This window comes from Cetorhinus maximus, chromosome 31 (assembly GCF_964194155.1).
Source record: "Cetorhinus maximus chromosome 31, sCetMax3.hap1.1, whole genome shotgun sequence".
Lineage (NCBI taxonomy): Eukaryota > Metazoa > Chordata > Chondrichthyes > Lamniformes > Cetorhinidae > Cetorhinus > Cetorhinus maximus.
This window is the reverse complement of record NC_135909.1, coordinates 1793074-1805503: the sequence shown is the minus strand read 5'-3', so window position 1 is coordinate 1805503 and position 12430 is coordinate 1793074. Positions and strand designations below refer to the sequence as shown.

General features: G+C 47.7%; 1 protein-coding gene across 3 annotated transcripts in view; it reads right to left on the bottom strand.

The window, feature by feature from the left end:
• The window catches only part of ltbp3 (latent transforming growth factor beta binding protein 3), a 156181-nt gene extending 143877 nt beyond the window's left edge, over positions 1–12304 (bottom strand). Inside the window, exon 1 of one of the 3 annotated variants that reach the window (XM_078532664.1) lies at positions 11866–12304. In XM_078532664.1, coding sequence (XP_078388790.1) covers positions 11866–12115 — 250 coding nt within the window. In that variant the 5' untranslated portion in view covers positions 12116–12304. The remainder of the gene's footprint in view (positions 1–11865) is intronic. The other 2 variants (XM_078532663.1, XM_078532662.1) reach the window with 2 other exon arrangements.
• Positions 12305–12430: the final 126 nt, after the last annotated feature.

Genomic DNA, 12430 nt, shown 5'->3' with positions numbered 1-12430 from the left:
TTGCCTCACCTCAGTCCAAAATTGGACAAGGGGCAGGAAAGAGATGGGGGCGGGGGTGGTGATTGTGGAATCATTGCTCAGTTCTGATGAGCGCTTTACCATTGAAGACATCTCTAACTGAAACGTGGAGAAACATAAACAAAAATTCTGCTTAAAACAAAAAACACATTGGCTGCTTATTTTAGACATTTCCAGACACATCGCTCAGAAAAGAAAACAGATTATCGGATTAAGAACCTGTCCACTCCCTGGCTGTAGCGTGGGATCAGGCTGTGGAATTGGGACATGACAAAGGGAGAGAAAACAGAACAAGAAATGGAACAAAAAAATATATATAATTACAGCGTTTATCCTGCCGGGGACAATGAGACTGAAATGTTATATTCTGAGACCTTGAGAAAGTCCCTAAAGCCTCACGGGCAGCATTGCCATAATCGAGTAGTTTGGTTGAGGGCCAGGTTATTCAGTCGCGTTTCATTATTATAGACTAATGGGCAATTATTAAACCTTTGCTGAATCAAATTCCAAGGCTCCTCTTGTACACTACTGAATAGACCGCACCAATTCTTTTTGGCTTTCTCCGCTCAGGTGCCTCGTTCTTTCTGGGATACGGGTCCTAAGGGTGATGTCCCACCTTCTGGTGTATCACCCAAGCGATCCCTCTACACGTACAAGCCCTCGGTGAGTTCCAACATATAACTGGCGGAGCAGGTAATCTAGGCTGACGCTCCCAGTGCCAGTGCCGAGGGAGTGCTGCACTGCCGGAGCTGTCGCGTTCTTCAGACGAGGTGTTAAGCCGTCCACCGTCCAGCCCCACGACCTCTACCGCCTAGAAGGGCAAGGGAAGCAGACACAAGGGGCAGAACTTTTCGTTCAGTGCGCGGACGCGCGCCCGACTCGCTCGAGCGTGAAATATCGTGCGACGACGTTGGGCGAGCATCCCAACGTCGTCGTGCACTCGCGCAATATTTCAGCCGGCAGGCGCGTGCGAGAGTCGGAAGCCCGCTCGCCGACAATTAAGAGGCCTGTTAAGGCCATTAAAGCAGAAATTAACTGAGGCTTTTCGTTGCCGGTCCAAAGTCACGGTTGGCGGGAGGGCGAATTGGCCAGGCAACCTTTGCAGTTTTCAGGAAACCTCATGCACAAGGCGGGATGAGGTTTCCGATATTAATTTAAAAAACAATAAAAGCGTTTGGACAGAATTTATCATCATCCACATGTTCTGGTGGCCGATTGCAATGCAGGGGCACTTTTTCTCGGTCTTTAAAATTTTTATCTTTTGCATTCAAATCCTTCTGCCTTCAGGGAGCTTTCATTCTGCGCTCTCCCACGCTGGCACTGACTTCAGAGCTCACCCTCCTCCCACGCTGAGCCTTTCAGAGCGCCTTTCGCACTGGCTGGCTGTTAATTGGCCAGCCAGCGTGTAATCGCGGTCGGGGGCTGATCGTGGCCGGGGGTCAGTTCCCCAGCCGCTCCCCTGCCCGCCAATCACAGGGGCCCACCGATCACGGGCGCCCACCAATCACAGGGGCCCACCGAACTAAAAATCCTGCCCAAGGGAACACCACCGCCTGCAAGTTCCCCTCCAATCCACGCACCACCCTGACTTGGAAATATATCGGCCGTTCCTTCACTGTTGCTGGGTCAAAATCCTGGAACTCCCTCCCTAACAGCACTGTGGGTGTACCTACACCACACGGACTGCAGCAATTCAAGAAGGCAGCTCACCGCCACCTTCTCAAGGGGAAATTAGGGATGGACAATAAATGCTGGGCCCAGCTAGCAACGCCCACATCCCGTGAAAGAATAAAACCTCTCTCAGGTGGACGTAAAAGATCCCGGGGCACTATTTTGACAAAGAGTAGCAGTGCTCTGCCACCTGCTCTCGCCAATATTCATCCCTCAGCCAACGCTCACTGTAGAGGATTGTGTGGTCCTCATTCAGTTGTTGTTTGTGGGGACTTGCTGTGCCTATACTGGCTGTTTACTACACGACACCACAATTAGAATTCAATGCTATATTTCATTGGCTGTGAAGTGCTTTGGGGCCTTTTTTTTTTATTCATTCATGGGAATGTGGGCATCGCAGGCTAGGCCAGCATTTATTGCCCATCCCTAGTTTTAAGAGTCAACCACATTGCAGTGGGTCTGGAGTCACATGTAGGCCAGACCGGGTAAAGACGGCAGATTCCCTTCCCTAAAGGACATTAGTGAACCAGATGGGTTTTTACAACAATCAACAATGGTTTCATGGTCATCATCAGGCTTTTAATTCCAGATTTTTATTGAATTCAAATTTCACCAGCACAGATCCCTGTGATACGCCACTGGACACTGGCTTCCAGTCACTAAAGCAGCCTTCTGTCATCACCCTCTGCCTCCTACAACTAAGCCAATTTTGAATCCACCTTATCAAATTACCCTGTATCCCATGTGCATTTGCCTTCTTTATAAGTCTCCCATGTGGGACCTTGTCAAAGGCTTTGCTGAAATCCCATATAAACTACATCAACTGCACTACCCTCATCTACACACCTGGTCACCTCCTCAAAAAATTCAATCAAATCTGTTAGGTATGACCTCCCTCTGACAAAGCCATGCTGACTATCCCTGATCAAACCTTGCCTCTCCAAGTGGAGATCGATTCTCTCCTTCAGAATTTTCTCCAATAGTTTCCCTACCATTGACGTGAGACTCACTGGCCTGTAGTTCCCTGGCTTATCTCTACAACCCTCCTTAGATAGCGGAGCCACATTAGCTGTTCTCCAGTCCTCTGGCACCTCCCCCGTGGCCAGAGAGGAATTAAAAAATTGGGTCAGAGCCCCTGCGATCTCCTCCCTCGCCTCCCTCAGCAGTGTGGGACACACATCATCCGGACCTGGAGATTTGTCCACTTTTAAGCCCTTTTATGCTCTGAAGAAGGGTCATACGGACTTGAAACGTCAACTCTGTTTCTCTCTCCACAGATGCTGCCAGGCCTGCTGAGTTTTTTCCAGCATTTTCTGTTTTTGTTTGTACCAGGAGCAGGAGTTGGCCACTCGGCCCCTTGAGCCTGCTCTGCCGTTCAATATGATCGTGGCTGATCTGATTGTAACCTCCGCCATGTTCCCACCTACCCCCGATAACCTTTCACCCCCTTGCTTATCAAGAATCTATCTACCTCTGCCTTAGAAGTATTTAAAGACTCTGCTTCCACCGCCATTTGAGGGAGAGAGTTCCAAACACTCACGACCCTCAGAAAGAAAAAAAATTCTCCTCATCTCTGTCTTAGATGGGCGACCCCTTATTTTTAAACAGTGAGCCCTTAGTTCTAGATTCTTCCACAAGAGGAAACATCCTTTCCACATCGATCACGTCAAGACACCTCAGGATCTTAAATGTTTCAATCAAGTCATCTCTTACTCTTCTAAACTCCAGTGAATACAAGCCTAGCCTGTCCAACCTTTCCTCACAAGACAACCTGCCCATTCCAGGTAGTAGTCTGGACAACCTTCTCCTGCTTCCAACATATCTACAGCCTTCCTTAAACAAAGAGACCAATACAGTACAACAGTGCTCCAGACGTAGTCTCACTGATGCCCTGTACAACTGCCCTTTATTGTATCTTCCAACAGAAAATCCACAGCTAATTAACTGGGAACCTTTAGAGAGCCATCTCCCATGAGTATTTTCAACAGCACATTCCTTTTGAATCTTATCATGTGTTAACATTTTGGCTTTGGCTACAGTTTATTGAAATGAGGAGTTCTGCACCACCAATGGCTCAGTGCGTTACCAAATAACAGCAACTGGCATTGGTCAATTGTATTCACTGTAGCAAATTGTCCCAAGGCGTTTAACAAGAGCGTTTTCAATAAAAAAAAAGTTTACTCAAAGAGGCAGGTTTTAAGGACCATCTTAAAAGGTGGAGACAGAGTGGAGAGGCAGAGAAGTTTAAGAAATGTAGGAATTCACCCTCGTATATCTCCAGGCTATCGTGAGCCCTTGGGTTCAACTCTGGTCAGTGTTGAATGACCAGGTTTCAGTGGGGAGATGTCAACTGGTCTCCATGCAGTGGAAAAGAGACACTGTTCGTTTCTGCAGAACCTTTCACAACCCCAAAGTGTTTCACATCCAATGGAGGACTATATTTTTTGGAATGTGCTCACTGTTGTAATGTAGGGAATGCAGCAGCCAATTTGCGCACAGCAAGCTCCCACAAACAGCAGTGTGACAATGACCCAGATCATCTGTTTTTAGTGATGTTGGTTGAGGGATAAATATTGGCCCCAGGACACCGGGGAGAACTCCCCTCTTCCAAATAGTGACCATGGGACCTTTAACACCCATCTGACAGGGCTGACAGGGCCTCGGTTAAGAGTGTCAAACTGAAAGCCAGCGCATCCAACAGCGCAGAACTCTCTCAGTACAGACCCTCCAACATTGCGGCACTCTCTTCAGTACTGACCCTCCGACAGTGCGGCGCTCCCTCAGTACTGACCCTCTGACAGTGAGGCGCTTCCTCAGCACTGACCCTCCGACAGTGCGGCGCTCCCTCAGTACTGACCCTCCGACAGTGCGGCGTTCCCTCAGTACTGACCCTCCGACAGTGCGGCGTTCCCTCAGTACTGGCCCTCTGACAATGAGGCGCTTCCTCAGTACTGACTCTGCGACAGTGCGGCGCTCCCTCAGTACTGACCCTCCGACAGTGCGGCGCTCCCTCAGTACTGACCCTCCAACAGTGCAGCGCTCCCCCAGTAATGACCCTCCGACAGTTCAGCACTCCCGCACTACTCGCACTGTGAATGTCAGCTTTGATTATGGACCCAAGTCTCTGGAGTGGGATTTGAATCTACATATCTCTGATCTGGGTGAAAGATAGAAAGTCAGTCAGAGTTCAGTTCCTGATAATTATACAGTGTCACCTGTTGGAAAATCAAATGTGTGGATCAGTTTCAACTGAGCCGCCCTCCACAGCTGACGAGACTGCCGACACTCAGTCTAGGCTTAAGCATGGGTTAATTCCTATTTGAGTGATCACTGGGAGGATTAGGGAAAGCACACAGAAAGAGTAAGTACTTTCAGGAGGGGGCAGGTTAGAAACTGGGATGGACAAGACAATAACAGGAGAAAATGAAGTACATTGTACAGAAGGTAATGGTAAACTGTACACTGTAAAAAATGTCTCTCAGGCAGAAATGTGCTACACTAAATGAGGTACACCTTAAGTGCTATTGTTAAGGGCAGATTTGTGCAAAAGTATTCATATATGTTACTGAATATCAGTGTGTACACACATAGTTCCTGGCCAACATCCTGTTGATAGGAATTTTATACTTTGTGTTGAAGTTCAGAATGGAGATCCCAGATGGAAACCGACGTGTGTAAGAACGTAGTTGCGTCCTCTGGCCAGTAGACAGCACTGGGAAGTGAGTTTCCGCCCTCTCGACCGGCCTGGCCATCCTGTATACAAGAAAAAGGCGTCCCTTCCTCAAGCTAATCGCAAGACGAAGCTCTGTCCCTTTCCCACAAGTCCAAGAAAGTCCTAGTCCCACATCAGGAACGACCCCTAATCTAAACAGGCAATCCACCGCAGTTCTGCCAGGGTGCTGTAGTGTCAGAGGTGCTCTGTTTCAGAAGTGAGCTGAGGGTGTTAAAAGATCCAAAGGCAGCATTGGAAAGTGGGCAGAATTCCCACTCAACCGTCACCCCGCACAGAGATTAACTGGTCATTTTCCTGTCTCTGGTGGCTGCTGGTACAAATTACTGCCACATTATCCACATAATTACAGTCACAAACCCTCAAAAAGTGACTCATGCTTTGGAGCACTTTGCGAGGCTTATTCCTACAAGTTCTCTTTCCCTCCTTTTCTTTTAGAATTATTGCTACTAAGTTTGTTAAAAGTGGCGTGAGCAGATTACTTCCTGCGCCAGCCCCACCCCAGTCCGTACAAATCCGGCGAAGTTTCCTGTGTCGCACTGATAAAAGTGATTTAGCTCATCTCTGGATCTGGGACGGGCCAGGAGCTGAGTGGGACCCAGGTAGATTCAAAATCCACACACCGCTTTGTAAAATGTTCAGAAACTGAACTGGACCAGCCATATAAATACTGTGGCTACAAGAGCAGGTCAGAGGCTGGGAATCCTGCAGCGAGTAACTCACCTCCTGACTCCCCAAAGCCTGTCCACCATCTACAAGGCACAAGTCCAGAGTGTGATGGAAAACTCTCCACTTACCTGGATGAATACAGCTCCCACAGCATTCAAGAAGCTTGATACCATCCAGGACAAATCAGCCCACTTGATTGGCACCCCATCCACAAACATTCACTCCCTCCACCACCGACGCACAGTAGCAGCAGCGTGTGTACCATCTACAAGATGCGCTGCAGGAATTCACCAAGGCTTCTTAGACAACACCTTCCAAACCCATGAGCACTACCATATAGAAGGACAAGGGCAGCAGGCACATGGGAACACCTCCACCTAGAAGTTCCCCTCCAAGTCACTCATCATCCTGACTTGGAAATATATCTCTGTTCTTTCATTGTCACTGGGTCAAAATCCTGGAACTCCCTCCCTAACAGCGCTGTGGGTGTACCTACACCACATGGACTGCAGCGGTTCAAGAAGGCAGCTCACCACCACCTTCTCAAGGGCAACTAGGGATGGGCAATAAATGCTGGGCCCAGCCAGCGACGCCCACATCCCGTGAATGAATAAAAAAATGAATAAATAAAAATGACCTTAGGGCAGTGACTTCAAATAAAATTTACACAAGAAACAGGAGCAGACATGATGTTAACTCTAAATGTATACAACTCTTCTACTGAGCATTTTGTGTTCATCAAAGTGATGTTTGTTACGAGTTCAGAACAGAAGACTTTCTATTTCAGGCATCCCTTGTCAGCATCAAACACTCCCAGGACAAGTACAGCACGGGGTTAGATACTGAGTAAAGCTCCCTCTACACTGTCCCCATCAAACACTCCCAGGACAGGTACAGCACGGGGTTAGGTACAGAGTAAAGCTCCCTCTACACTGTCCCCATCAAACACTCCCAGGGCAGGTACAGCACAGGGTTAGATACAGAGTAAAGCTCCCTCTACACTGTCCCCATCAAACACTCCCAGGGCAGGTACAGCACAGGGTTAGATACAGAGTAAAGCTCCCTCTACACTGTCCCCATCAAACACTCCCAGGGCAGGTACAGCACGGGGTTAGATACAGAGTAAAGCTCCCTCTACACTATCCCCATCAAACACTCCCAGGACAGGTACAGCACGGGGTTAGATACAGAGTAAAGCTCCCTCTACACTGTCCCCATCAAACACTCCCAGAACAGGTACAGCATGGGGTAAGATACAGAGTAAAGCTCCCTCTACACTGTCCCCATCAAACACTCCCAGGGCAGGTACAGCACGGGGTTAGATACAAAGTAAAGCTCCCTCTACACTATCCCCATCAAACACTCCCAGGACAGGTACAGCACGGGGTTAGATACGGAGTAAAGCTCCCTCTACACCGTCCCCATCAAACACTCCCAGGGCAGGTACAGCACGGGGTTAGATACAGAGTAAAGCTCCCTCTACACTGTCCCCATCAAACACTCCCAGGACAGGTACAGCACGAGGTTAGATACAGAGTAAAGCTCCCTCTACACCGTCCCCATCAAACACTCCCAGGACAGGTACAGCACGGGGTTAGATACAGAGTAAAGCTCCCTCTACACCGTCCCCATCAAACACTCCCGGGACAGGTACAGCATGGGGTTAGATACAGAGCGAAGTGATTTGTTCCGAGGGATTGTGTCCAGTTTTGGGTCCTCTACTTTAGGAAGGATATCAAAAACACATGGAGAATGCAGGAGAGATTCACTGGGATGGTGTCAGGAATAAGATGTTTTAGTTATAGAAAAGTATAATGAAACTGGAGCTCTTTTCACTGGGGGGAATGTGGTTAAGGAGGAGATCGTTATGAGGTGTTCACAATTCTGGGTAGGGTCGATAAGGGCAAATTGGGAAAAGCTATTTCCACTACTCAGCAGCTAAGGTATAAATGGGTGCCACAAAAGAACAAGCTGAGCTTGGGAGAACATTTTTAGGTAAAATATTTGTGAGGACACGGAATACTCAACCAGAAGCTGTGGGGGCAGCAGAATCCATAAGAGGTCTTAAATTGAAAGTGGATAAATATTTGAAAAGCAAACATTTCAAAGGATATTTGGAAAGAGCAGGGAGATGGGAACATGCGGGTAACTCTTTCTAGGAGTTAGCGCAGGGAAAAATGCACTAAGTGCTCCACTGCACATTTCAATTCTGCCACTCTCTGATAGGAAACACTGCCACGTCAAAAGACTGCACTGCAAAATTGTGCTCTATTTTAACAGACAGACTTTTCGGTGTTTGGTTAATATTTTAGAAATTCCCTTACAGCCCAGCATAAGTCGGGTGTCTGGACCAACACTGGACAGATGAAACCGCAGAGCCGTGGGGTTGGCGTCTCGCCAGTCAGAACCTCGTGGGCTCAAGTCTCGAGTCCAGAGATTCGAGCACATAATCCCAGGCAGACGCTCGCAGTGCCGGCACCGAGGAAGCACGGCGCTATCGGAGGCGCCGTCTTTCCGGTGAGGTGTCAAATCAAGGCCTCCGCCTTCCCACTCAAGTGGGCGTAAAAGATCCCACGGTCGTTATTCGAAGGAGAGTGGTGGAGCTCCCAACCATGTCTTTGGTGGGGGAGGGGTGGTGGGGGGTTGCCAGGAGGAGGCAATATTTATCCCTCAACCAACATGGCTGAAAAAAAATAGATTATCGGGTCACTATCCCACCGCTGCTTGTGGGATCTTGCTGTGCCATAAATTGGCTACTGCGTTTCCTACGTTACAACAGTGAGCACACTTCAAAAATAAAGTACCTCGCTGGCTGTAAGGTGTTTTGAGACATCCTGAGGTTGTGCAAGGCGCTACAGAAATGCCAGGTCTGTCTTTCTTCTACCACCTTAAGTTTCTCTTATCGCATCAAAATACTTCACAAAATGGCTCAGGCACTTTGTTATATAAAGGGGTATATAAAGTTATATAAAGGTTTCTTCTTATACAAGAAGCACTAGAAACACCCCACGATCGACAATGAAATGAACAACGGGCTGATGTGTTTTCTTGGTAGTGTTGGTTGAAGAGACAATGTTGGCCCAGGACACCATGGGAGAACTCTCCTGCCAGTAGTAACCGTGGGATCTTCCACATCCACCCAAACCAATACACGTGGTCCCTCGTTTATCGTCTCAGCTGGAGGACAGCACTTCTCAGGAGGCACTGGGAGTGTCAGCCCAGGTTTTTATATTTCCTTTATTCTTTCGTGGGACGTGGGCATCGCCCGTCCCTTGAACTCAGCATTTCGGAGGGCAGTTAAGAGTCAACCACGTTGCTGTGGGTCTGGAGTTGCGTGTAGGCCAGGCCAGACCGGGCAAAGACAGCAGATTTCCCGCCCTAAAGGGCATTAGTGACCCAGACGGGGTTTTTATAACATCGGATGATAGTTTGAATGGCGCCCAGCAGATGCCATGGTGGGATTTGAACCGGTGTCCTGTGGACATTACGCCTGGGCCTCGGGATTACTAGTCCACTAACATCACCACCATGCCACCATCTCCCCAGTGACAAAGGTGAGAGGTTCAAAGCTGCAGCTCTCTGAGCCGGAGGCGATGTGTTACTAATTGAGGGAAGAAGGCACAGGTTGGTAAGCCAAGCAAACCTCCACCCTTTCCCCTGGGCTGTTCAGGCAGGCCTCCAGATTACATTACAGAAGGGCCTGCCCACAGACTGTCAATCGCAGGAGAGCAGAGCTACTGGATGAGGTCACAGCAGAGAATTCTGTGTTGCTAAGGAAATCGATGTCAACAGCCACTTTTCCCTCGAGTTTATTCTGATTGATGCAGTTCCCACAGGGGGCTGAGTAGAGACCCCTTGCAAGCCGATTGGCACTAGGACCTCGCAGCTTTTTATGGTTCCCGAAGCCCTTTTCAAAATCCAAAAATTAAACGAGCAGGGGTGGAGGTTTAAATCTGGGCTAGCTCCCGTCCTGATCACTGACACAGCAGCAGTCAACTTTCAGATCTCACTCTAGTGGACGCAGAGACGGACCAATGGAGCAGCAGGGCTGCTGATTCAGGGTTAAACTTTTTAACACTGACTGCGTGAACAGTAACACAGAGTTCTTAAGTTCCACCAGGGTGAACAGACGAGGCAAAGCTGAACGGTTCTCCCTCATTCTTTTCCCCTGGGAGCATTCATTCCTGATTGCGGTACAGATTGAACAGCCTTCAACTGGGAAGCCTAGATGGCCAGACTATTCCACTGCAGAGTGCATCACACCCAAGCTGGATCTTGTCCACACGCGTACAGCTTCCCCCATCTGGGGGGTCACTGGTCAACCTCCAGCTAGGGGATCCTTGGGAGCCCACCACGCTACCCCCTCTGCTCCCCCCCACCCCCACCCCACTTGAGGGTTTTGGTCACAGCCAGGATTATGTCTGACTCACCCGAAGCTTAGTTTGAAAGGTTCTAAAGCAGCCGGGAACACATTAAATCTTATATAAATGCAGAATAAGAGACAAATTGGGGCTGAAATAGGTTACTCTTTCAATGAGGTTGCATGGCCAGGAGGGGCTGAATGGCCTCCTTCTGTGCTGTAAGAGTCTACTGACATTGGACTGCAAAAGCCAATGATGGAATGGGTTGAAAATTGAGCTGTTAAACTGGTCTCTTGCCTGATGCTGACCATGGGGGAAATCAATAATACAGGCCACAGTCATTTAAATTAAATGTAGCATGAAATTACATGGGATGCATCATTTCTGGTGACTTTAGCCAGTAACACCTTTTAATAATATCCAATGACATCAGAATCCAACTTGGCTGGGGGAGATGTCACACAAACAAATTGCTAGATTTTTTGAAAGAATTGCTAGTGCTAGATAGTTTGAAATCATTACTAGTCTTAGATAGTTTGAAAAAATGACTAGTCCTAGACAGTTTGAAATCAATACTAGTGCTAGATAGTTTGAAATCATTACTAGTCTTAGATAGTTTGAAAGAATGACTAGTCCTAGACAGTTTGAAATCAATACTAGTCCTAGACAGTTTGAAATCAATACTAGTGCTAGACAGTTTGAAATCAATACTAGTGCTAGATAGTTTGAAATCAATACTAGTCTGAGATAGTTTGAAATCAATACTAGTCTTAGATAGTTTGAAATCAATACTAGTCTTAGATAGTTTGAAAGAGTGACTAGTCCTAGATAGTTTGAAATCAATACTAGTCTTAGATAGTTTGAAATCATTACTAGTCTTAGATAGTTTGAAAGAATGACTAGTCCTAGATAGTTTGAAATCATTACTAGTCTTAGATAGTTTGAAAGAATGACTAGTCCTAGATAGTTTGAAATCATTACTAGTCTTAGATAGTTTGAAAGAATGACTAGTCCTAGATAGTTTGAAATCAATACTAGTCTTAGATAGTTTGAAAGAATGACTAGTCCTAGACAGTTTGAAATCAATACTAGTGCTAGATAGTTTGAAAGAATTACTAGTCCTAGACAGTTTGAAATCAATACTAGTCTTAGATAATTTGAAAGAATTACTAGTCCTAGATAGTTTGAAATCAATACTAGTGCTAGATAGTTTGAAAGAATGACTAGTCCTAGAGGGTTTGAAAGAATGACTAGTCCTAGATAGTTTGAAATCAATACTAGTGCTAGATAGTTTGAAATCATTACTAGCGCTGGTTTGGAAGATTTGCTCCTGGACGGAGCGCATGTTAATGGGCAGACAGACTGATAAAGTCTGTGCTGTGCAGAGGGAGGGTGAAGTAGGGATCACTGACTTACCCACTCGGAAGCCGGAGCCAGTGAGGGTGTCTGCTGCATGTCCGTTCTCACTGATGAGGGTGGTGGTGTTCCCCCTCTGACAGCTGTCCTGACACTGACCCTTCAGGCAAGTCCGCTTGCAGATGGTCGGCGTGAAGACCACTTTGAAGCGCCCTTGCGATGGCTCCTTCCCCTGCACCGAGACCACCGCCAGCCAGGCGAAACCCAGCCACATCAACAGCCCCAGAGGCATTGGCTCCATGGCATTCATATCAGCATCTCAGCTCCGGGGCCCTTCTCCCTCTCTCTCCCTCTCTCTTCAACTCTCTCTCTCTCTGCTGGCTGGACAAAAACTCCTAACGACACTGCACCAATACCAGCAGCAGAATGCCTGCTTTGCTAAGCTATGGGACAGGCTCCAAATCCACATTGGAACAGGGGGTGTGTCCTGACCTACAGAACCAAATACTCCTTACAACCCTGTTTGAAAAGGGAGAATCACACAACTTCAGTCACACTAGAAGCAGGAACTGCAGACAGAACTTTGGGAGGGGTGGGTGAAGAAAAAAAGTTTGTCCAGCCTCAG